At 43.3% G+C, this 24849-nt stretch overlaps 3 protein-coding genes and 1 long non-coding RNA gene across 8 annotated transcripts; 2 read left to right on the top strand and 2 right to left on the bottom strand.

The window, feature by feature from the left end:
* Positions 1–6: 6 nt before the first annotated feature.
* On the top strand, positions 7–2595 carry LOC144472977 (uncharacterized). The gene is made up of 7 exons (XM_078186473.1): positions 7–154; positions 504–617; positions 807–1048; positions 1108–1485; positions 1552–1732; positions 1818–2033; positions 2099–2595. The coding sequence occupies exons 1-7, from the start codon at positions 92–94 to the stop codon at positions 2336–2338; spliced, it is 1434 nt and encodes a 477-aa protein (XP_078042599.1). The 5' UTR covers positions 7–91; the 3' UTR covers positions 2339–2595.
* Positions 2596–3123: 528 nt separating this feature from the next.
* On the top strand, positions 3124–9259 carry LOC144472447 (sorting nexin-13). 3 transcript variants are annotated; one of them, XM_078185553.1, is made up of 11 exons: positions 3124–3232; positions 3323–3524; positions 4039–4151; positions 4236–4335; positions 4396–4482; positions 4570–4694; positions 4767–5328; positions 5400–6932; positions 6989–7177; positions 7248–7462; positions 7535–9259. In XM_078185553.1, the coding sequence occupies exons 2-11, from the start codon at positions 3495–3497 to the stop codon at positions 7866–7868; spliced, it is 3288 nt and encodes a 1095-aa protein (XP_078041679.1). In that variant the 5' UTR covers positions 3124–3232; positions 3323–3494; the 3' UTR covers positions 7869–9259. The 3 variants fall into 3 exon arrangements, with proteins under 3 accessions (XP_078041679.1, XP_078041678.1, XP_078041680.1); XM_078185552.1 differs by having other exon boundaries at positions 3140–3524; XM_078185554.1 differs by lacking the exons at positions 3124–3232; positions 3323–3524 and adding an exon at positions 3611–3804.
* A 216-nt stretch (positions 9260–9475) lies between these two features.
* Positions 9476–13623, bottom strand: LOC144472448 (uncharacterized). The gene is made up of 3 exons (XR_013494422.1): positions 13242–13623; positions 11472–13170; positions 9476–11387 (listed from the first exon to the last, which is right to left on the bottom strand). It is a non-coding gene; the product is annotated as an uncharacterized LOC144472448 (long non-coding RNA).
* Positions 13624–15039: 1416 nt separating this feature from the next.
* Positions 15040–24764, bottom strand: LOC144472845 (uncharacterized). 3 transcript variants are annotated; one of them, XM_078186249.1, is made up of 6 exons: positions 24570–24764; positions 22184–22481; positions 21662–21863; positions 18212–18382; positions 17367–17570; positions 15040–17130 (listed from the first exon to the last, which is right to left on the bottom strand). In XM_078186249.1, the coding sequence occupies exons 3-6, from the start codon at positions 21717–21719 to the stop codon at positions 17051–17053; spliced, it is 513 nt and encodes a 170-aa protein (XP_078042375.1). In that variant the 5' UTR covers positions 21720–21863; positions 22184–22481; positions 24570–24764; the 3' UTR covers positions 15040–17050. The 3 variants fall into 3 exon arrangements, with proteins under 3 accessions (XP_078042375.1, XP_078042376.1, XP_078042377.1); XM_078186250.1 differs by lacking the exon at positions 24570–24764 and adding an exon at positions 23336–23452; XM_078186251.1 differs by lacking the exon at positions 22184–22481.
* Positions 24765–24849: the final 85 nt, after the last annotated feature.

Raw genomic sequence — 24849 nt, forward strand, 5'->3', positions numbered from 1 at the left:
CAGTTTATGTGTATATCTTGACAGAGGTGAAGTGTCATCTCAAAAGGCTGATATAATTTGAATTCATACGTTAGGGTGAATCACATACAAGATGCCGATGTTTTCTTTTCAAGTTCAAAAGCATTGTACTCGGCTGTCGGGAAAAATGACATTGGTGAGTTTAATTATGTTTTAATTGTTCATCGATTGAACCCTTTTTCAACCTAGATAATACTACTAAATTTCTCTTGCTACGAATATTTAATTGACGTATACAAATACAGCGAGACGGGTTTTAAGCTGATAATCGTAATTAGTGACCGACACTGTTTATTTTGATTCCAAAGGTCCATCAGTGCCATTGAAATTGTTCTGAAAATGCGATGTTCCCACGATGGCTTATTATCTCTATTGGTTTTCGATGCTTCTTACAATTTTGACTGTTCGAGATACAGCGAAAATGAGCAGTAGCTCTGAATAAACTAAGAAAAATTAATTGTTAAAGGTTGTGTTACTTTTTGCAGGGTTCGAACAATGAGCCAAAAAATGGAAAGGATCCACCTCAACAGAATCACGAAGAGATAACCCAGGCATCTACACCATCTGGATTATCAGACTTGCAAATGCAAAGCACAGAAGTAAGACAACGTGTACGGGTATACAATGTTAAAAACAATTGGGAATCTGCTCTTAAATATGTGAATTACATTTTGATTTCGTTATCACATCTTTTACATAACATTCCCACTGGTTCAAGCAACGTACACACATATTCGGTATAAATAAATGTAATTAAGAGGTTGAGACTAACTTCGAATAAATTGTAGATGGGAGAGATCACCGAAATGCCAGATTTCGAGATGCTGAGTACATCGGCAGTACTTCATTATTGCAAGCACAAGATACTGAGACCATATCTGAGATTATTGGGAGTGATGGGTTTAAGACCCATGAGCACCGATGATTCTGATCGTTGCTCACGTTATTGCATTCTTGTAAACCTTCACACCTTCCAAGTCACGATATTCATGTGCATTGGATATATCTTACAGTTCATGGCATGCTTCAGGTAAAATGTAAATCTCGCATGGATTTTGTTAACGTTATGCTAATAAAATATTTTTGCAGAAGAGATCGTGGATTTTGTTATAAGACTGCGCTGTTAGAATTTGAGATACCATCGGACACGGACGTAGAACAAGTAGAAAATATTCATTGTTTCGGCAATATTACGTTCAGCTATTTCGTTCCCAGTGTATTGCATTTGTTAGCCTACTTGTACACTGTCTATCTGTTCCGTATCCGAGAAAACGAACAACTTCAAAATCTGATGGAGAGAGCGTTTCTTCTCTCCTCGAATCCCGTAAATCGTGGAAACCAAAGGAGACTCGTTCGAATATTATGGTTGTTCATAGCGCTAAGCGTAGTTTGGATAATTACCGCTTTGATCACAGTGAACATTTTGATGGCTCAGGGCAACATTGTGTTTCAGTGGCTGGACCACAGGTAATACTCGCGCTTTCTTACACTTTGAGATGTGACATCCTTGTACATGCTGATTATTCTTCATAGCCCGTATCAAGTAAAGATAACGCTGAAAATACTTTTAATCGTGTGCACGTTGTGGCACGATATGGTCCAGGGAACAATTATAACTAGCTATTGTTTACAAGGACAACTTCTAATTGCGCATCTATATTTTCTTCGCGGCAAACTGCTTCATCATACTTTACCCGCCATCGATTGGATGCGGGTACGTTACAATTATTATTAACATCTATTTGCAGCTGATTCATAGGTGTTAAATATTTTAGAAACTTATTGAAGTTTTCTTACAGGAAATTTGCGAGTTCAAGAAACTTTTAAAATATTTCAACGATGAATTGGGCCCAGCCGTATGCATTTATACAGTTGTAAATTTATCGTGGGCTGCAGCAGGAATAATATGGTTGCTTCAATACGATAACAGCAATCCGCAACATAATCCTGTTACTTGGATTAGTATACTCAATGTTCTCCTTTGGATTTTAATATCGCTGGCTCCGTTCATTCAGGTACGAGTAAATGGTTTATTTAGAAAACTAATGGTCAATTAATAAATTGGCGTATTTTCTTTTAGGCGGCCCGTTTGACTACTGCCTGTTCGATAATCCAAAATATTGGACACGAAGTGCGAATACGCCCCTTCGTCTATCAATGTACACCGGGTGAAGATCTAGACACTCTACTTCTATACACATCGTCGCTGAAAATGTGTGCCAGACTCTTCAGAGTGCCGGTCACCGGTCGATATCTTTGCCTTTTGTTAACTATAAACAGCATCGTGATCCTCACGTTAGGCTTGTGTCAATTTCTTTAATCTCAGTATTGTTCTCCGCCTCTTTTTCTCCCTCTATTAAATATTTTAAGTATTGCGAATGAGTATGTCGCTAAAAGTAAGCTTTTACAATGTATTGTATGTATTTTAAGCGAGTGTATCAAACTGCAAAGTTGCGTTATCGTAAAATGAAGCACAAATCAAATTGTCGAAAGAATATTCATAGTAGAATATTTTAAGATTATATTTAAGACGGAAAATATGTGGAAAGTGTAAGAACAAGTTTAAGAATTTAAGAATCTGATTATACGTTGTTTAAGATGTTTTAATTTCCTACAATTTAAATTAAGTAGATTTATTAAAACAAGTATATATAAATAGAATTCACAAATCGTAGCACGATGTATATGCCTGTCTTAATATTCTCCGAAAAAGTGGTTGATAATTCAATAAGTAGTGAAGACTTATAAATATTTAAAATTGATAAAAATAGAATGAATCTTTGGCAACATGGAATGATAGTTTTCGATCAGGTTTTGCATTAGTTTAGTTAATTATAAATTATTTTCGCTTTTGTGTTCCAATATCGAATTTTCGAACAAATGATTCGTACCGCTTTTCCCGTAATAAATCGTGTAAATTCCGCCATGAATTTTCTGCTTATCGTAAATAGCTGAATAGCCCCAATTTAGGCGGCGGCAAAATGTCCAAACTATTAGCCAAATTACCGATCTGTCGGTAGAATTGGCTGCTTGCGCCATCTATCGACAAATTGTAGACTTTTTGATCGGTATTTGACTAACAGTTTGGAGTTTCCGTCGCAGCATCGAATGGCACAACAATCTGTCGTACTGGCAAAACTGCAGAGATCATTCGCATTTGAAAAGAGGGAATGTTATTTTATTTAAAGACACACAAGAAATTTTACAAGTTCAGGTACAATTATCTAAAATTATGTTCTTGTCGCTAGAGTAATTTCAGCCTGCTAAATTGCTGATATTGCTAAAATAATTTTTGCGAATCGAGGAGAGAGAGACGGCCTCTACCATCCAGTCGCGGAATCAACTAGACATGTCGCCAAACCTATTCGACGAACTAATGATTCCCCGCAAACATGTAAATAAACTGTTGCCGTTCAGCTGACCAGCTCGTGTCGACGAACCGTAGTACACGAGACTCGCAATATGTGTGTAGCTACATGCGCAGCTGTTTGTCCGAGAATTCAAAGGTGGGTGTGTAGATGCGATTTTTGACGTCTGTGCAGCAGACGGCACACGTACGCAGCATTGCACTTTGACACTTCCCTTTCTGTTCTATAAATTGTGCGCAAAATTCTAATTTGAGCACGCACTTATTCTGCGTGTGAATATTATGCGGTTCAATTACCACGAATTATCACATCTACCTCGAGTTATCGTTCTTTTTGCTCTTGCGAAAGATGTTTGCCAAAACACTTTGGAGCCATCGTCGGTGTTTGGTCCGTACGTCAGCGTGACAGTCGTCGAACGGTATTCTTATTCTGTGATACGTTGCTGTGCGTTCTGAAACTCCAGTCTGACAATAATATGGATTACTAAATTCGCACGATTTACCGTGATCGTTACGGCACCTCGTATACGAATTTTTCATTAACGTATTCCTCCGCGGTTGTGCCTTGGCAAAGGAGTATTCAATTCATTCTATTTTGTTCTAATTTAGTCTCTATTTTGTTCTTATTTTAAAGTGCTTTAAATTTTTTATAGATGAATGTTCCACTGTACGGACTTCTAGGAGTTGCTACAGCTCTGCTTGTATATCTGATTGGGATTGGTATAATTGCTAAGCTGTCCATTTGCCTGCTAGCCTTAATTTTAGGGTATGATGTCTGATATGAACAAGTCTGTTATCTTTGTATCAGAAGCTGTGTAATTACCATTTGTTCGCACACTTGTTATTACAGAACCATCACATGCGTATATAGAACCTATGGCCCCAACCTTGATGAAGTGATTGCCTCCGAAAGGGAAGATTTAAACAAGAAGACTGAAAAGCTTCGACAGGTAAAAATACCCCCACGATAGATAAGTCATGCCTTATCTAATCATTGTTATATGTTGCAGTATATCTTAGAATTATCAAAGGACAAGTTGAACTTAACATTAGATAAGAGAATCACTGGTAGCCGTATCATCGACGACTCCCTGCAAGTACATACCCGATTGCGAACAATATCATTAGCATTGCATCCTATTTGTGACATAGTAACTTAGCGATTCGCAATTTCCTTTATACAGGAAATATTAGATTTCGTGATCAGAGATTACGTGAAACCATGGTACAGCATAATCACCGACGACGAGGAATTCATATGCTCTGTCCGGGACACTGCTCAAAAGATTGCCATAAATATCGCCAATCGGTGTGTAACTCTGGCAATGTTGAACTGCGAGTATCCACTTGTTCTTCTAAAAATCTTTTTGCTTGCATACAGAGTAAAAGGCGTCGACTGGATACCTTACTTAACAACTCGCCTCGTCGACGACGCAGCCTCTCATGTGAGGTTGTACCGACAGGCGAGGGCGAGGATGAAACATGTACGAACCAGGAAGCTACAAAAAGGTAGTGCAAGCTCTAGCACGTCGGGCGGCACTCCGAAGAGAACACCAACCCATAGGAGGAACAAAAGCGAGACGGACGTGTCCTGGTATTCGCAATCTAAGTTTTATATCCCAAACTTATCGTCCCTCACAGAGCCGATAGAAACTGAGGAGGAGAAAGAAGATGAATCTCTTGAAAAGATCTTCTTCGACTTGGAAGTACAAATGGAGAAGAACTTGATCTGTAGGGACCTTGTGAGCACTAACATCACCCAGGAGTTGGAGTTCCTGGGGGAGATATCTGAGATCCTTCTGTACTTGGTACTACCAAAAGGCGACTTTGATTGCCTCACCGTCAGGTTTATATTAAGAGAGTTGTTGGTAAACGTGATTATTAGACCGCTCTTGGATTTATTTTCTGACCCTGATTATATTAATCAGGCGTGTATATGGCTGGTGCGTATACACCGAAGCTAGATAACGGTGTCTTCAGAGTTTTGTTTTATATTTGTTGTAATTGTTTTCAGTGCGTTAAAGAGGCCGGATTACCAAGCGATGTGTTTTTAACGGTGATCAGAGTGACCGATAGCCTGGATGAGCTAACGGCTACGAAGAACCTAGTCTGCAAAGAAATCGCTCATCTGCGATCAAAGGACTCTGGCGGGGAGGATAATTTATCAGTGAAGCAACAACTGAATAGTTTACTGTACGTAAAGAAACTGTTAGAAACGAGAATTATCGGGATGCAAGAAGGTTTGGAAGCGGAAAGTGACGGGATCGGTACCAGACCAGAGTGGAACAGGCTGCTAATGCCAGGTCAGAAGCTGGTGAACCTACCATTGGATGAATTACTGAAGAACAACATTGCGTTGAGTTATTTCATCGACTACATGACCTCCATAAACGCAGAATCATACTTGTATTTTTATCTGAACATTTACGGCTGGAGGGTGTCCGCTGAGCAGCAGATATCCGACATAGAGTTGCAGAAGCTGCACGCAGCTCAACAGGCGGGTTCTAGTTATACAGGTGCGACGAGGCGAAAGAACATAGATTTGGAAAACCTGAAGGAGGCTGCTATAAAGATCTATCAACAATACCTTAGCGACAAAGCATCGCCTAAGTTACAGCTGGAAGACGGGTTGGTAAAGATGCTGTTGCACAGAATTCGAACCGAATTTGTGAAGGAAACCTGGTTCGATGAACTCAGACTTTGCTGCTATGAAAAGCTAAGAAACGAGGATCGATTTCTGCCAGGTTTCAAAAGGTCAATGGCGTACGTTAAGCTACTCGCTGAGCTGGATCTATTGAAGGATCCGACCTCAGAGGAGGACTCAAAGTCTCTGGACAGTATCAGTTTGTCGAGCACGAACAACGAACTGGAGACCTTGGACGAGATGTCGGAGATGTACAAGTCTGAAGAGACGAAGACTGACTTCAGTGACGGTAAATCTGGTTCGACAACTAGTTTGGCCAGCATGGCGGAATCGAATGACGCTAGACCAATGGATGAAGTTGATGCGGAAATTAGCGGTCTCAGAGCCCCGAAATCCGAGGATAAGGACCTGTCTACCTTCTTCATTGAGTCGAATGCGGATCAATTTGTTAAGCTCGATGAGAACACCTACGATCGGAATGCGATCAAAAAGCTACAGCAAGGTCGATTCGAAATCACTGCCAAGATCATAGAGACTGGAATTGTGAACGATCGTGGGAAAACTTATGGCATCTACGCAGTGGCTGTGACCAAGAGCTACGACTCAGGGTACCAAGAAAAGTGGCACATCTACAGAAGATACTCAGATTTTCATGACCTGTATCAGAAGATCAAGGAGAAATACTATGATCTAGCCAAGATACCCTTCCCGGCGAAGAAAGCGTTTCACAATATGGAGAGGACGGTCCTTGAGAGACGAATGCTGATGCTGAACGCTTGGCTGCATCAGTTGACTAAACCAGCGATAGTCGACGGCCACATGGGTCTTCAGAATCTGTTGTTGAACTTTCTGGAACAGGGAGACTACGATAAAGGAGTGACCGGGGGTCAGATATCCCGAACGGTAGGTATTGATTTTTAGAAGATGAAGCAGAACCCTCAATAATTTCTTTAATGCAGATAGACAGTCTGATGAACCCTCTGAAGACGTCCATGAAAACCGTAACCCAAGCAGTAAAGACCATGCCGGATAACATGTTGAATACAGTAGACGGTGTGATGGACAACATCAGTAAATTCTTTGGCAACCCGAAGAAGCCAAGCAGTTTTTATGAGAGCACCAAAGTTGGTTCTGTTCTCGATGCTGAGGTATGGCAGGAAATATCAGATGATTATTCGGAAGCAGACTTCTCTGTTAATCATCTATTTTGCTGTCCAGACCGACGACAATATTCCATTGCGTATAATGTTGCTACTGATGGACGAGATCTTCGATTTGAAGGTGAGAAATCAATGGCTCAGACGACGGATCGTCACTTTGCTGAGGCAGATCATTCGCACTATGTTTGGAGACATAGTGAACCGGCGAATAGTGGAATACGTCTCCGTGTTAACTAGTCCAGCCAAAGTCGCAGGGTACCTGAAGTTATTCAAGTAAGTACATAGAGTAGTCGCGTTAAATTATCTACTCTAGAAGTCAGTCTGATGACTGTATTATTGTTGTAGAAATAGTTTCTGGCCCAACGGTGTTAAGGCAGAGAAGAAACCATCTCGCGACTCAGAGACTAAGGATAGAACCAGGGTAGCCGCGAAAATTGCTCTGCTGTCTTGCTTATCCGATGAACTGAAACATATCATAGGTAGCGAGACTACGAGGCGCGGTCTTCTAAGGGTTTTCGAATTGTTCCAGCGACCGGTGCTGAACCGAAGGTTGTTGTACGTGCTTTTGGAGGGGATCGTCGAAACGCTATTTCCAGAAAATAATCTGCTAGATATTTTTCGGAAGCTATACGCGGTTTCGCCGAGGGTGCAAAACAGGGTGCACACAAAGAAATCTTAACGTCGAGAATAAGCTATTCTTACGGATAGAGATTGTGTTCACGAATCTTCTCTTATTACGATCAAAGAATCTCGTAACCATTTCAAGGTAGACAAACCTCGTACACGTTGCACCTGTTTACTCCGTTAACCGGGTGAACGATCAAGCAATTCAATATCACATAATAAATAACAAGATTCGAAGATACTAGCAACATACACACTCATACGTCTTCCCCGGTTAACAGGTTGATTTATGTCTACGAGATTTATAAATTACGCAGCTTTGTCAAAGTACATATTGTTACCTTCTTATAAGTATATCGCTCCAGACTGGCAACGTGATTATACAGAACAGTGAGGCGCAATTTTGTTCCCACTGTTTCGCCATTGGCTAGACTGAAGTAAGTCCCGCCTACCGTAGGCCATAGCCCCAGTAATAGTGGGGAATGGATTGTGTTTATAGGAGAAAATACTTTGTACAATATATCTCTATACAGTGTTTTCTTTTTCTCTCTGTCGATGGTCAAAGTTATCATCACTATGGATAACTTGGACACATCGGCATGTATGGAAGAAAGAAGAACACGATAACTTAACTGGGAACAAAATGACAGTTGTAGACTTTCGCGGCGACACTTTACCATAATTTCTACATGCAGATATGTATATTCGATGATAAGTAAGAAAGCAATATAGCGCTATCGAGCGGAGTTGAGGTCCATAGCATATGTGCACAAGCTATGATACCGAAGTGGACATTGATGTATAATTAGCGTCAATGATTTCTTTATTCTACTGAACGGTTTTTTTCGGAAGCGTCCGCGATTGGTCACGGCAGCTGATTCATTAATTATTGGTACATTATAAATTCATCAATGTTTGGTAGCTCTTCCTTCACAAACTTCAGGTTCGCTCGGTTGCCAAGCTATAAATTCAGTGGCCAAATAATTTCTTTCGATATTACGTAGGACAACGTGATAAACGACCTTTCGCGATTATCTTGTAGGGAACACTTTTTTAAGAACTAAGCATTCCATTTGCATTTCACTAATGTACTTGTTCATTCGACTTCTGGGATGATCCCTCGCTGTATGTACACGCGCTAGAAGGCGGCAACACTTATCCTATACTTAATTCATCGTCGGGATACATTTGTGCCATTCTCGCATGGCGACTATTTATTTATTCGTAGCATTGTATGAATCTCAATATAAATATGTATATGTTAATATGTAAATATGTACGTGAGTGTGTATGTCTAGCTACTCTATAAACACACAAGCTCGTATATAATTAATTTATCTTTGTCTCTAACGGACAGTGTAAAATTGTTGTAAATGTACGGATTGTACATAAAGTTATTTCTATCGTGTTGAAGCGCCATATCTATCACGTTTACTTATTAAAGCAATTGTTTATAAAATCTATTGTCTATTCCCGTTATAATTTTCATCCCCCCCCCCCCTGTCCGTCCCCTTTGTCCATTCACTTCTTCACAATTAGTCGACAATAGTTCCTCTTGCTGCGAGAAAAAGAAAGAATTATAAAGAACACACATTTGGCCACGAACAAGAGCGGAAGTCCTCGAGTTCTTCAGGGGGACTAATGCCGACCGGGGCCCGGGCTGCAAGACTTGCTGCACACCAATGGCTAACAGCGGTAAAACGTTTAAAAAAGAAAGAAAAAAGCAAAGAAAAAAACGATAATTGCTCCGAATTGGTTGGGCGCACCGCGCGCGCCACCGATAAAAAGCAACGAAAAGTGGGGGTGGGGCACAGGACAACAAGGAAGAGGGGACATGGGGACACGAACAGAGCGGACAAAAACAAAAGAGGTTTATTACCGTGGTTGGTCGAAGAGTGGTGCAAGATTAGGGGGGGGGGGGGGCAGAGAGAACGAACGGGACATTAAGTAAAAAGAAGCGAGGGGGGCAGAGCGAAGCGGAGGGCGAGGGTACAAGAGCACACACGTCTCATCGCTGTTCTGAGCCTCGTACAGGGAGATATTTTGCCGGAGCAAAAAGCCGTCAAACTCGACAAGTAAGGGTTTGATGGGGGCGGGGATTTCTGAGGGCTTCGGAAGGGGGACGCCAGAGCAGATTCAAGCATTTTAGAGATCTTCGATCGGAGCTAGTTTCGAATAGTTCAGTAGGATCGTTTTGGATTAGATTGAACAGTATTAATTTGATAATAATTTGCCGCCCCCCTCCCGCATAAGATTTTTGAATTTCTAAATCGTCTCTTTGCTATCTTTAAAGTTTATTTCCCCTAGACATGCAAACCATACCGCTAATTAATACTTTGAAACTATGTTTTTTAGACGTTCCACTTGAAGAGTTTCGTGAACCACGAAATTAGGAAACTGAACTCCCTAATTCAGTATCCAATGTCCTGGGTCGCCTGGTAATTAACGCCGGATACAGTAACCTTCTTAACGTAAAACACGGGTCCGAGTTCGGACTAGGCAATCTGTGAGATCGGGTACCAAGTGTGCGCATTTTGAAAAAGGGGTTCGTCGTTTGCCCGGCCCCCGGGCTTTTCTGTGGGAGGGGGGACAGCGGCAGCGGGCGTCAACTACACTGGGCAGAATGAACGAGCGAGAGCCGAACGAACGAACAGCGTACTAAACGAAAGAAAATCGATATGCATGATTCACGCACGCTACAGAGACGCGTTGTGGGGAACAGGGAACCGAGAGGACTAAGGGTAGGGGTACACGAAGGCTAGGGGTGGGTAGAGATCCGGTGAAAGGAGAGACGAAGGGGGACGGGAGGCGATGAGAAATGGGGGGAAGATGGAGAGAGAAAAGTGAACAGAGGGAATGAGACAGGAAGACAAAAGGAGAGGGGAAGAGGCGAAGTTAGAGCCACTCTTCTCTCCCCTCGATTCTCCCTTTTGCGCGAACCTAAGGGGGACGGAGAGTTGTGCTGCTCTATGCGCGCGATGAGCGGGCACACACGTAATTCTATACAAGCGCACGTTGGAGGGGTATTCTTACAATGCTACCCCCTCGGTCACTCGATCAGTCGTGTCCGAAGTGCCATGCGGTTGGAAACCGATGCGATGCGATTCGATGCGAGGCGCAGACCGATTCTCTCTCGCCGTCCTTCGACTCGCCGGTCGCGACGTTTAGAACGATCGAATTTGTATACGCAGAATGGGGACAAGTTTACGAATTAAAAACGGAAATATAAACGCGAGATAGTCAGTGGATCGCACGCCGAGGGCAAACCCACCCCTCCGGTTCGTCGCCGGGATTTGAACGAGCGTTTTGCCCGCGCCGCGAATCCGAATCGACGCGTCGCGACGTCGTGTGCGCCGCTCTTTTCGGAGGAAGATCCAGTGATGATGCTGATTGTATTGCTGCTGCTGGTGATGATTTGGATGATAAATTTCATGACGAAGGATCGGTGCAGTGTTTTGTCTTCGTTGCACTCTTTAGCAGCACTTTCTCCATGTGTGTTACAGGGAAATTGTTTATGGTTACACACAGGTAATATTCCGTATGAGGATAATCTTCTCTTCAACGAGATGAACTCCTGCAAAAATACATCCTGTCAATAGTGAAGCGTAAAGGAAATCGATAATTAATGGAGTATATAAGTTGATTTGTATGTAATTACATAGAAATTGGTTTTCATCCTGTAGTTTTGAGGGGTTCGGCTGCCGGGGATTTCGATGCTAGGAACGCGATGCTAGGCGTCACGACGCGGACCGGTCCGCGTCTATTCGTGCGCTCTCTCTCTCTCTCTTTCTCTCTTGTATCTGGATTTGTACGATTGATTCTCTCTTGCTCCTGAAATAAACATTAATGATTAAACTATTTAAGGAGGTCGATTATCCATTAATTGGTAACGTAAAGAATAACTCACTGGAACAGAAAAAGAACTGAGAGTTCAACAGAGACCAGTGCTGTTGGAAAAATAATTAACCGGCCTTATTTTTAAACAATTTCATTCTCTTCTATAAAATCCAATCAATCACAAAATAAAATTATTACTTACTGACAGCGCACTCGCCATTTCTGGCAAGCACAGGTCAGAAATTTTAGAAGCATATTGAGAGCACATCAACCGATTTTTCCGTAGACGTGGTCGCGCGGATCGGTGCGTAACGCAAGCGGACGAAACGAGAAAACGATGCCGGGTTGCGGTCAGCTGGGTCTCGCTTCGAAACAGGATACGCCTGGGACTTAAAATGAAGAAACGTGGACGCGAATAGAAGCTAGGAGAAAGACGCGATCGAGCCGCGTGATCGTTGCCGATCGATTCGATACTGGATGACGCGACGAACCGATCTACGTAGTGAGAAAAAGAGACCGTTGCTTCTGTAGGAGGATGATTCTTCTCTTCCATGTCTCTTCGTGATCTCTCCCATATGTAGACTGCCGACAGTTTTCAAAATTCACTCTCACCTATAAATAAATAACACAATTAGTATTTAATAATATATAATTAGACTTCGGATCTTCCTTGCAGTTATTATAAGAAACATTTATTTAAACTTAAGTATAAAGATGGGAATATGATCCGTAGTCTAGTGCAATACAATAGGGACAATAAAGCATGATCACTCTTTACTAATTTTCTTTCTAGCTTGGAGTTCGCTAATAAGGGAAACCGTTCGGCAACGGTCGTAGATGATGACTGATGGAAATACGAGGTCATTGGTGGAAACACCTGCGTCTGGCCCGGGGAAACAGCATCTGTCTAGATCGGCTGCTCTATTTCCAGCTGCGTTTCCCATCGGGAAGCCAATTTCACCGGGGTATTACAATGTATTCCGGGACTCGGGGAACGATACCGATCTATGACAACTTTGTAAGGAGTAGCCCAGGCGGCAGCAGCCTCTGAGAGCATCTGTCGCGAGACTAACGTCGAAATCGACACCAGTGCGTGCGTCGCGTCCGCGAAACGTCGTTTCTCGCGAAGGCAATAGAGGTATCAGTATCGTTTAAAGGGACTCAAAAACATGATACACGCGGACGGATTAGTTTACTTCGCCACCGTCCACCAAAGAGTCTCTTGTCGTGTCACGCAGAGAGACTAGACTGGTTTATCCTAGTTCTTCTTGGTCCGCGAAGGTCGTTGCACCTCGGGGAGCACCGCTTGTGCTCTGCTCCCGTTTTACCTGGAAAGAAAACAGGTTGAAAAAGACGCGGATATCGAGTTTCTGCGACTTCGTCGCCCACGAGAACCAAGGTGCGAAGTCTCAACTAGAATCGTAGAAACCTCGTATATCATTAGAATAATCGAGTTCATGGAACAATACTTTCCTCTCTTCTTAATATTGCTGTAAAACTTGTTCGGTATCTCAGAGTACCTGAAAGATAAGATATTCAATCAGATGGGTTAGAAACTGGGGCTAAATTGAATGTAGAAAGAGAGTTTTACCAAGTAGAACGATGTTTAGGAGCAATTATTCTTCGCCAACGTTCCCTCCATTTCTTCACTTTTTAATAATTTTGTGAAGATATTTGGAGCTCATTATTCAAAAACTGGGCCAATGGCTAGACCGCTTGCTAAAATTCACATATTATAGAAAACCGATCACTGGTCGATGTACCAAAGTAAATAGTCTTAGAAATCTCTAATGTTACAGAACCTTGTTAAACCATTGTCCCACTGTGCCATGCAGAACTCACTAAACATGGCTACTCTTCTTTTCTTCTTCTTGTAGGAAACTATCGTAAGGAAGTTCTAATCAGTCTGAATGATTGATATCTATGAGAGATATCATAGGGCAAGGGATTAATATTACAGTTGAACAAATGGGTCCTTGTTAAAGTCTGAGTTCTCAGGTTTGGAGGATACAAGGCGTACAGGAAGAATGACGGATACGGTCTGCGAGGTGACGATAGTAATGGAGAGGAGAGGCGAGGATTGGAGAAGAGAGGAGAGCAGAGCAGAGCAGAGAGAGAGAGAGAGAGACTTAAGCATAGGTGGTCGCAATTTGCACCTAGAATACAGAGAGCCACCGATATCTAGTATCCCGTCGTATTATTACGCTCGAGGGCGTTCGTAAGGGGGAACGGAGGTCCAGGGATGGCTGGCCGTCCGGTAGGCCGTCGCGGCGGGTAGGTGTAGGCTTACTTTGGACTCTGGTGTGGAATTACCGGTACTTATATTCAACTCTAATATTAAGTTACCATTTTGCTTTACGGCAAGTGAACAGGCTGCCTGCATATAGGAAGCCATCCGAGCGCTCCTGGGACAGTCTGGCTCGCCCGTCTGGGCCCACCTACGACACATAAAGCGTCCGGCCCGGCTGTCTTCTGTGGCCATCGTGTCCTCCAAAGTGTCCCCTAATATTCCTCCTGTATTCTTCGTTATCGACGAGAAACTGTTTAAATTGCCGAAGATAACGCGGTTTCCGGTCGCGAGTGACGTCCAACGGATGTGCGCCGGGTGTCCAACGTGGTACAACCGGAAATTGAGAGTCTTGACGAAAGTGCACAATAAGACTTTGAAGCCATGACTGTCGAATTTAGTAGCTACGATATTCGGTGGAACAGGTACGTCAAAAATACTCAGACGTTGTTTCCTAGAAGACCGACACTTTCGATTCATCTTTGTTTCCGGTTCTACCAGAATCTCAGCAAGTTCTCAACAATAGTGCGAGACAAGATGTCACCTTCGGTCAGGTCAAATTCCAAGATTCATAATCGTGAAGATTGACACGTGGAATCTGCAAAAATGCATCTGAATATCGATAGGTGTTTTACATAGTATTGCAGATTGTTTGCACGTGCGCCAACCCCTACAACTTAAGCCTAATTATATAAACCAACAAAGGACGCAATAACGATAGAAGTGTAAGAGTATCGAAAATGATTCGATATTCTTTGTAGCTGTCGGTTGCATGAACAGGGACATCCATGGCTACTGAAAGATATGTGCCGAATATTTTTTAGTGCTATACATCCATTGCGATTAGGCGACATACCTTGGAGGCTTGTAAGATTGCAGCGGTTACAACAGAAGAACCGGAAGGGGAATCATTTTGGTAGTTCGTAGCGAATAAGAAGGCAGAGGTACTGACTTCTGTGAGTGCTGGGGTATGCTGTTGACTTCCTAGCACCATTTGAAATCAGTACTACTCTTCTTAGCAATCCACAACGACGGAACCAGAGGAAGCTGAAGATCGAGGAGGGATACATGTGTGTTTTTGTGTGTGTGCGTTGTGTATATAACCACGGCAAACACGCGGGATAATCTTTGTCGGTATTAAAACTGTTACCAGTCGCTTTATGTATCCTCTTCTTTCTCTTTAGTACACAATATTCTCGGATGAGTCTCGCCCCGTGTGTTACAAAAGCGTTTGTGCGACGATATACACGGTGTTCGCGTGATCATTGCCTAATCTTAAATCGTTCGAGCAGTCTCACGACTCGTATATTACAATCATAATGCGTATACTCATACATATTAGGTCGAGTCAGAAACAATTCTCACTTTCTATAAATTATAATGATGTGTGTGTCGTACGGTTCATCGTATTGAATTCGTTGCCAATATGTAATTGTTATTTATTCTAGTGATAAATAAAGTCGTTTTACTAAAATGGAAATCATTTGTGACTCGACCTAATATATGAACCATCCACTTGCCAAATCGGTTAACTCCCTTGCCAACATATTTTATGGAATTGTAATTTTATGGTATCATATTTCTCTATGTTAGTCGACTTGGCAAATGGATGCCTCATATACAGGGCACACCAAATAAAGTGTTGCTAATTTCTCGAAACCCTTTTCTATCCCTACGACAAGGAAAGAATTGAACAAATTGTAACACTCTATTTGAACCATCAAGTATATGGTGTATGTGTCAGCCAATAACACTAAATTCGTTTTGGACCACGCTGAATGGTTGTATCAGAGAAAGAGAGAAGAATTCGTCGAAAGTAGGTGTCCAAAAATGATTCTCATTGTCTTGGATCAACGAAAATCTTTAGTGAATTTTTGGCTGAACAAAGAGGATATATGTTGTATCTACATGTCTATCTATATCTATTTATTTGTATGTACACACTACCGTTCAAGAGCTCAGAAACAACCCCACATATTTCAACTCGGAAAACTTGCAATAAGTCCTCCACGAAAAATAGTTATCTGCATGTTGTGCGAGCTCGCGAACGATGATGTATGTATAAACATCAACATTTAAGCGAATATTACACGTACACCGTCCGTTTGCGTTACAATGCGGAACAAGAGGAGCGGCTTTAGTGTGAACGAATCCGCCATTACAACTAATTAGCGAGGCTGTATGGGACAATATTGTAATAAATAAGTTCGGGCCGCGGAAATCGCCGCGACAATGGCATAATAAAAGAATACGCCCGCGTCTATGTACAATGTAAAAGTGCTGACACTGAGAGTAGTTCGAATACACAAGGTGTCCCAGATAAACGGGAACATCTAAATATATCTGGCTCATTTATTTGGAGAGCAAGTTTCTAAGAATTTTATTCGTGCAACGATAAAGAAATGCAGATATAAAGGTTATTCCATTTAGCCAGGATATCCTGTGTATATACAGGGTGTTCTCTACGTCTCGGTTCAAGATAGGTTTCCCTCTGTAGCGTTCACTGTCTAATGGAGTCGCGCTCTGACTTCGTCGTGCGAACGCTAAGGGGGAAAAACCGTGATTCCTCGCGCGAGAGTAAAAAATATATAAAATTTCTTCATACCACTCTGCTTTTTTGACAAAATCTACTGTGCAGACTTCTCTGATGCGCTGCATACATCCTTATTTTTCTACGTTGTATGTCTTCCTCTAACTTTTCTTAACACACACCGTCGTCACGTGATTAGTAGCACAGAACCAAGATAAAGTCGTCAATGAAAGTAAATAAAATTCCCTCAATGTCATGAAGCTTCGCGCAAAGAATCACATTATCTGGTTGTGCTACACGCTACGTGGACACCCTGTCCATAGGTTTGTCATTCTAAACCACTTTGGTCGTTCTGGCACGCGTCGCACCTTCATCGTTTCCGGACCCAGGAACGGCTCGAACTTCATAACGTTTAAAAAGATCAGTGCAGCTCGAGGCATCAGGTTTGTGGGTAACGATTCCAAGAAACGACAATGAACCGCTAGTGAGTTCCTTTACGCTTTCTGGAACACTGAGCGCGCCTCCACGAGGGCGGCGAAGCACAAGAAGATCTCTTGATAGAACTCGGTCAACTGTCCTGCAGTTAAGTGGAATCCTTGCGTCGACTACCCGCCTGCAGCCTGGTCCAGGTCTCGCCCAACGCCTTCGCGAAATGATCGTCCACTGAAAGAGGAGGTATTAGTGAGTCCAGAATAAATTTTATCTTCCACAGAGGAGTACAGTTTTAAAGAACAAATTATCGAGTATCGCGGAGTAATATCTTTTTATTTTCACTGGCATTTTTATACCAGAGTGCAGTTTAATATTCTAAACAATTACTACGTCAAAGAAAATATTCTGTTCGGAGAGTGACAAAGTTAGCCGAGACACCCTCTGTTATAATCTAGGTAATGGTGTACCACTGAGGCCAGCTTCCTTGTCGGTGGTGGCTGCATTGAAGACAGCGGCGTATTCCTCCAATCCCAGTGATCGTTTAAAGTGTTCATCTATTGCAGGATCGCTTACCCCTCCCACAGTTCTCACCCCGGTCCTCTGACCTCCCGCAGCTGCGGAGGGTGTGAGGGTTGGAGTGGGTGTTCCCGCGGTGTCCTCAATCGTGGTCCCTGATAAACAAAAATCTCATGACTAGGGCTTTCAGCCGATGTCTTATAAATATTATAAAGCACAGGATACATATACGGGGTGCCTGAGCAAAATTTCCTCCGAGATTTCTCATTCCATTTAACTAATGCACCTTCTAAATCGTTAAAAGAAGAACAGACAATAATATAATGTGCCCAGGCTTGAATCGGAAACACCATTACGTATTATCAACAAAAATTCTCTATATACTGAATTGAATTTTTCATCTTAAATATGTAAATTTGAAAAACGAGGGTGGAGAGTGCAGCTAGAGATTGGCAAAGCCAGAGGCAGCCGTTCTTTAGCTGAATGGACAAAGAGAATTTGAAAGCCGAGGAATTCTAGGAAAACAGGAAATACATCCCAGCGAACGACGAAGCCAGTGGGCAGTCTGTACTGGGTGTTGCGCGGCGCGCATCTGCCAACCGTGGATCGTGGTGCATTGTTCAAGGAGCCAGCCACCCCTTGCGGTGGACAATAGGGATGGCTGGGAGCCCCCTACGACCAAGAACAACGCGGCAACGTCCCTAACGAATTCGCGGCGAAGGCCTGGGATCTCTCTCGTAGCCAGCCGTCTGTTTCTCCTCTCTTCTCTTCCATTCTCCCCGTAGGGCACGCTTACCAGGCTGCGGCGTGGTAGGCACGATCACACTAGGCCTGGTGTGACGATGATGATGATGTACCCTGGCTGCTGACATGTCGAGAGCCTCGCTCTGGATAGGATCTCTCCTACGATCCTTACGCCACGCGCTGCTCGGCTTCCGGTGGAGATTTGACGCCTTTGGCCTTTCCTCTGCAATGAAATAATTCGTTAGAGTCATTTCAAAACGTATCCCAAAAACACTGAGTTACTTCCGACCCAAAAAATATTTTTTATATCAGAGAGAAACATACGCTAACATGAAAGCTTCAATTTCAATTATTTGAAACCAAATGACTATGAAATGAGCTACGCATTTTTTATCTTCGATTCTGTGAGTTTTGTGAAAGAAAGTGATTCGATTTCCGCTTCCCAGGACATGCGATCGAACCACCCTCGGAACGATCGAGAAGGGGTGTTATAGAGTCCGGTTTCACAGGACAGGGCCGGATGCGTGTAATAGCCATGAGAGGATTGCCAGGAAGACGGTCGAAACTGGTTTAATGGCGAAGTATGAGGTTTGCAAACCGGTGAAAAGATGAATGGATCCGGTCCCCTCTTCTTCCCTATTCGATCGATTCGTAAAATGCAGATGTCTTAAACTCGGAAATTCCAAAAATTATGAAACTTTCACCTACAGTATCCATTATGACGCCTCCATTTAAAAAAAATTCTCTTAGGAAAGAAAACTTGTAAAAATAATTCGAGAGAATTCGGCTACAAATCTTAAGGTATAGATGAATGTATAGAAAAGATTTTAATACCCGCCGTCTGGTAAACCGACCGAATGTTCCCTGTGCTGAGCCAGGGCTGCCAGAAACAGCTTCTCCTGGACGAGACTTCCATTGCTGTCCAACGAGGCCTCTTTCAGCGAGACCACACACAAACACGCGTGCGAATAATTAGGTGTATTGAGTCCCGATTAACGTTAGAAATACTTGGCGGATTAAAACGAGCTGCTCATAATTACGTGCTTCGAGATTGGTAAAAGGCTACGCACGAGGATCATCCGATTCGCTTCGATCCAGGGATCTTTCGTTCGCCGAAAAACGCAGCCTCCATTGTATCTTCGATTGAGCTAGACACGAGCACTGGAGGATCGGAGGAGATCATCGATCGGTCCTGGTGAACACCGTGATACGAGATCGCGCCCAAGGATCGTCGGGACAAAGAGCATACTCGAAGAACAATAGACCGGCCGGTAAGTTGCAAGCGCGCGCACAGTACAGCTCGAGGAACACGCGACAACGACACAGAGAGACAGAGAACAGGCTCAACGCTATTCGGAGGAGAGTCACGCGTTGCTGAAAAGAGGCCGTGTAGATTCATGAATGCCCCTCTTACGCGACTGTCTTAAGATTCATTCATTCATCCAGCTCGTCCCGACCTCCTGCCCCCTCCATCGAGAAGGTTGCCCCTTTTATACGCATGCATGCCACACGGACAAGCATGGAAACATAGTGAAGCATCAGCAAGCCCTACGGAGTATTTTATTTCGATTCTTTTTCTTTAAGAATTCCGACACACTTTCTTTATTTGTTCGAGCATATCGAATAAAAAAGACGTGAAATTGCGGGGACTAATTGCTTTAAGCAGTCTCTGTACAGTCAAGGGTAAATTGATCTCACTAGGCACCTACGGTTTCCCCGAGGCTGAGCAACAAGGTAGGGCTAGTTCTCCTACCTTGCAAGATCAAGGTGGCGTGTTATCATCTCTGGATCGTGAGCCATCATCGAAGAATCCCTGGTATTTTAATAGTGGCCAGTTATCGGGCGTTCGTTTAACCGCGAGTCTCGCAGTCCTTCGTGATCGTGAATACACACGAACAGACCATGAGACAGGTATAACTCAGTTGCGCGGAACTACACAATCATTTAAAAATTTATTCAATTATTTCGCATTTCAGTGGCATTTTAATTTGTAATTTAGATGACCATAGATTGCAAGTAAAATGCAATTACACGATGGAATGTAACAGACAAGATAGATCACTGACAAGTATTGTTTACAACTTCATTACGTCCGAATAAAGATTAATTCCATTGTGACATTGTAATTGAATTGTCTAATCGAATTGCCATGTATTAACAGTACAATTTGATTGAATCACGCAATTGAATTACAATGTGTCGCACAACTGCGTCGACCGGTTACCGACCACGATCGATTCAAAACTATCAAGCGTCAGTAATTAAATATTTCTCGTATGGTAAAATCGACAGCCGAGAAAGTCAACGTGCGCCATCGGTCGGTATTCTGAGGAACCGTGTGCGGTATTCGGAACAGGTTCGAAGCTCTGAATTCCATTGGAACAAGAAACAGTACACCGGCGAGCGGACGCGCCGCGCCGCGACGCTGTCATCATGGCCTGGTATTTCGTTCGATGATAGGACCCCGATCATTTCCATTAATCTTGGGTTGGTCATAAACGCGACCTCGTTGGTCACACTTCAGACATGCTACTTCTTTTTTCCTTTCCTCAAACGTGAACGAAAACAATTAGGGAATCCGCTTTAACACGCTCGCGCGGCCTCGTTCTCTTTAACCCTTTATGGAGCACAATTCTTGAGACATGAAAAAAGGAGCTGAGAAAAATTAACGCGTTATACCTTGAACAATGTTTCGCTGATGGTGAATAAGACGGTATATGCACTACCAGTTGTATGCGTTTTAAATGAAATATTTTACCTTCTGTCATAATAAAGAAATGGATATTTGAAGTGATATTTCAACTAACGCTGCTTTGTTTACACACGTGCCAGTGAACTATGCTAGGGAACAGCCTGTTAATAAGGGAAGCGTATGAAACAATGGAGAATAAAATCAGTAATAAAGAAAAAGAAAAAGGAAAGAAGGCTACATATGACAGAGCGTCTGCTCGCTGTTTGGTAGACACGTGCGCATACGTGACACATGCTGAACTATAGTTCAGCAGCACTATAAGGACACAGGCGTCACAACAGCAGGAGGAGGAGGATGTAAAAGAAGAAGAAAAAGGGGAGAATCGCTGGAGAGAGCAGCAGTAGGAGAAGGAGCCACAAGTGCGTGGCTACGTGTTGCCAACAACGCGGCTCGAAGAAGCGGGAATCGAAAATAAACACTGCACAATGTTATCTAATTCAACATGAAATTGGCAATTGGCAGGAATGCGGTCTCTCGCAGCTGGGGCGAAATATCACGGGAAGAGCGCTCCCCTCTTCTCTCTCTCTCTTTTTCTCTCGCGTGTCTTACATAAATCCTCTCCCCAGCACGGGACGATATGCGTTATACAATGAGGTCGGATCGTCCAAACAGAAATAACCGTCTGGGGTCCGGGATTAATTGTCCTGCTACCAGAAACCGGTGGATTAGATAAGTAAAAAGACGAGCGACCCGACCCGACTCGCATCGTATATCAGCCATTCCACGTGCACCAAGTTGCAACAGACTGACCTTGGACCATCGTGGCCGCCCTGGAGAGTACGTCCAAGGCGCTTTCGACAGCAGACATATCCGTTGATCCAGCCGATCTCGACGATCCTGCGTGGATCCTCTCGTCGACTGTACCCCAACGACAGAGAACAGGAATCAGAGTAGCGATATCCAAAACGTGGGAGCAGCTGTCCCCGGAGATTCCCTTGTCTATCCGATTAACCTGTTAACCGGGAAAGGAGAATTATCTCGTCGTTCGTCTTTGATCACTTTCTCCCTCCCCTCTTCTCAAGGGGCTTCCAACTATGACGGACTCGAAAATATCGCATTTTATGTGTTGAACAATCTCCCCATATCTGCCATCATAGTAGGACGCCCTCGATAACTATTCGACCAGTGCGCTAACTAAAATGTTACGCGTAACTTGAAAAATACGAAAAAAACGTGCGCCTCGTGGACATTTTCCGCCTAGACCGACTGGTACCTCTTCCATATCATTACGTCATAGTAATTACATTAGTATATAAACCATGTTGTATTTACGTTTATCACGCGCTAGAAACGCTATTTTATCGGGTCGGGTGTTATTCGTGTCGTGCTACGTCTTCGTCGGTGTTTGTCATATCCTCGAAAGAATCGGCTAGGTCAGAAAGCTAATTATCCTGCTGGCCGAGTCGAGCGAGAAGATATCTCTTCGGGTTGTCCTGAAGACGATGCCTGTTGATGGGGACGAGGACGAGGACGAGGACGTCGTTGACGATGCACACCACAGCCAAGAGAAAGAGAAAATGATCGTTGCAAGGCCCGACGTAGCGCTGCGCTGTTCTCAGGAATCCGCTCTCTAAGGACAGAAGTCGAACTTAACTGTTTGGGGGCCTTCCTCGCGGCTGAAGCCAACACACAAATAAAGTAAAACGGGGATTAAAAAACGTGACATTGTCTGTGGAATGCGGACCCCTCACCAGAGGCTCGCTCGCCCCCCTCGCATCTTTCCTCGCTTCGTGTCCCACCCACCCTCCGTTGCTTCGCGTGCTCTCTCTCCCCCCCTGCTCGTACTGTCTCCCCCTTCGCCCCGTTCCCTCTACACGTCCATCGCAATATCCCACTCCACCCACCATGCATTGCCGCCTAGCGCGATAAACTCGGCGCACACATTTTCACAAAAATCTTCTATTCGAATCTTGAACTTGTTAACCCTTTGTAATACGCTGTGCGACTTTCGAGTCGCAATCACACATACAGGGAAAGCACGATTATCCGGTTCTACAATGTCAGAATTCTCCACTATCTAAATATGTTTCACACATAACCAGCTCGATCTGAGACGATCCATGTGCAAAAAGATTTACCGTATAAATCAATACAGAAGAAGTCTGCCAATGTAACTAAATAATCTAGTGGAGCCTCTGATAAACAAGTCTCCGCTGTATGTGTCTCTGAAAAGAAACACGAAAAAACATCTCCCGTGTCTTGCTTGTGGAGGGTTGATTGCGCGCGCTTTTAACAATTCAAATGTTTTCGACATTTCGAAACCAATGTAGATCTACATACCTTCGAAACGATCTGACTCCGAATATTATAGAACAAGTAATGAAGCGAAGTAATAGCCGGACACGTAAGACGCATAGCTGTGCTATATGAAAATGGCAAAAAATCTGTAAATGCAGTGAAAAGCGAGGCAACTAGTGTACCAACCTTCATAATGATTACGTGATCCTTTTCTTAATCGTTGTCATTGGAAATAAAACGGACGATAATTATTACGAATAATAATTGCTATCCTCTTGATACGAATTTTGAACAATAAATACCCTGGCATAAGAAACAAAAATTACGGATCACGCTGTATCAAGAAGCCCGTAGTAGAACGTAGAATGTTCCTTTCAAAGGGGTAACGAAACAATAAAATTGCACAAGTACGAACGTAGATACGTACATATATGGGTATGCGACATCAAAGTCGCACGACGTTATGGGCGATCATGTCAAGAATGTCGACATTCAAAAAAATTGTTCGAATTCATCGAATGGAATTTCACACTCTTTCCATCTAGCGAGCGATCTCAAAATTTAAATCGATCACAACTGTCTCTACCCGTTGGGTAACCGAAAGCCGCGCCACTCTTCGAGTTTCTCTCGATTTCTATCGGAATTTGATCGCAGGATGTCGTATCGATATCGATCGAATTCCTTGATGAGCGAAATTCTCTTTGAAAAAAGGTAGAATTTCGATATCACTGAGACCTACAATGAATCACACGAGTTATCGTTGTTAAATGGAAATTCCTTGAAGGTGATGAATCGACGAAACATCGGACCACAGTGAGAGAAAAAATGAAATGTACTCGTACGCTCGACTGACTTTCGCTTCGATTCGAATTGATAATAGATTTATGTCCCGGCGTGGCATACAGAGTACAAATTATTCAACGTGATTACAGCATTTAACTCACTATCGAACCTAGGGAATCGAACGGAAAACGTTTGCTTCGTTAAATGATTTCCTACTGAGGAAAAACATTGTCGTCGTCCCGACGCAAGAAATGCCATTGTATGAATACTTTCTATGTATGTTCCATATACGTTCAATTACGAGGGGCACGCGGGACGAATACACGGGAGCGCAAATTGGTAAATGTCTCTCGCTCTTTCTCTTTCTAAGCGAAAAGAAGCGACGAAAGCTTGATAAAAATGACCCCGTAGGAATTCCGCTATTTTTTGAACAAACAAAATTTCACAGGCTTTCCGGGAAAGAAGGTGTGTGTTTGTCCCGAGTCCAGAGTAACGCTCGTGTCCGTCGGTCACAAGAATCGATAGAGGAATGCGGCGGCGTAGCATGGAGAAAAAAAAGGAGGAATGAGGCGCACGCATTCCTCGACGTAAAATCGAACGAACGGTTTTTTCCGTTCACGAAAACGCGTTTACTTACCGATCGTTGAACGATGACACTCGCATGAATACACGACTATACGTCCGCCGCGACGTTTCCTGGCATCTCGAGACCGCACCGAGCACGTATTTTCATTGAAAACGATGAAAATCTAATGGTATGCGGGCGGACACGCAGAACACGGACTGTTTGACACGAGAGGTAGCCTCGCTTCTCCTACCACTTCAACATTACACTGGAATGCATGGCATTCGGTTGTTCTCGGACCCGCCCTCTACCGGCAAAACTGCCAACCGTTCGCCACGCTCCGCACACACTC

The sequence above is a fragment of the Augochlora pura genome, chromosome 7, assembly GCF_028453695.1.
Source record: "Augochlora pura isolate Apur16 chromosome 7, APUR_v2.2.1, whole genome shotgun sequence".
Lineage (NCBI taxonomy): Eukaryota > Metazoa > Arthropoda > Insecta > Hymenoptera > Halictidae > Augochlora > Augochlora pura.

Excerpts from the sequence above, each read along its gene's own strand:
- LOC144472845 (XM_078186251.1), bottom strand. The coding sequence starts at position 21,719 with ATGTCTGCTGTCGAAAGCGCCTTGGACGTACTCTCCAGGGCGGCCACG. Across the intron at positions 17,571-18,211 it reads GCCTACCACGCCGCAGCCTG|GGACCACGATTGAGGACACC; the intron begins GTAAGCGTGCCC and ends TTTGTTTATCAG. Across the intron at positions 17,131-17,366 it reads CAAGGAAGCTGGCCTCAGTG|TGGACGATCATTTCGCGAAG; the intron begins GTACACCATTAC and ends CTCCTCTTTCAG.
- LOC144472447 (XM_078185553.1), top strand. The coding sequence starts at position 3,495 with ATGCGCAGCTGTTTGTCCGAGAATTCAAAG. Across the intron at positions 4,152-4,235 it reads CTGCTAGCCTTAATTTTAGG|AACCATCACATGCGTATATA; the intron begins GTATGATGTCTG and ends TTGTTATTACAG. Across the intron at positions 7,463-7,534 it reads GGGTACCTGAAGTTATTCAA|AAATAGTTTCTGGCCCAACG; the intron begins GTAAGTACATAG and ends TTATTGTTGTAG.
- LOC144472977 (XM_078186473.1), top strand. The coding sequence starts at position 92 with ATGCCGATGTTTTCTTTTCAAGTTCAAAAGCATTGTACTCGGCTGTCG. Across the intron at positions 1,733-1,817 it reads CCGCCATCGATTGGATGCGG|GAAATTTGCGAGTTCAAGAA; the intron begins GTACGTTACAAT and ends GTTTTCTTACAG. Across the intron at positions 2,034-2,098 it reads CGCTGGCTCCGTTCATTCAG|GCGGCCCGTTTGACTACTGC; the intron begins GTACGAGTAAAT and ends ATTTTCTTTTAG.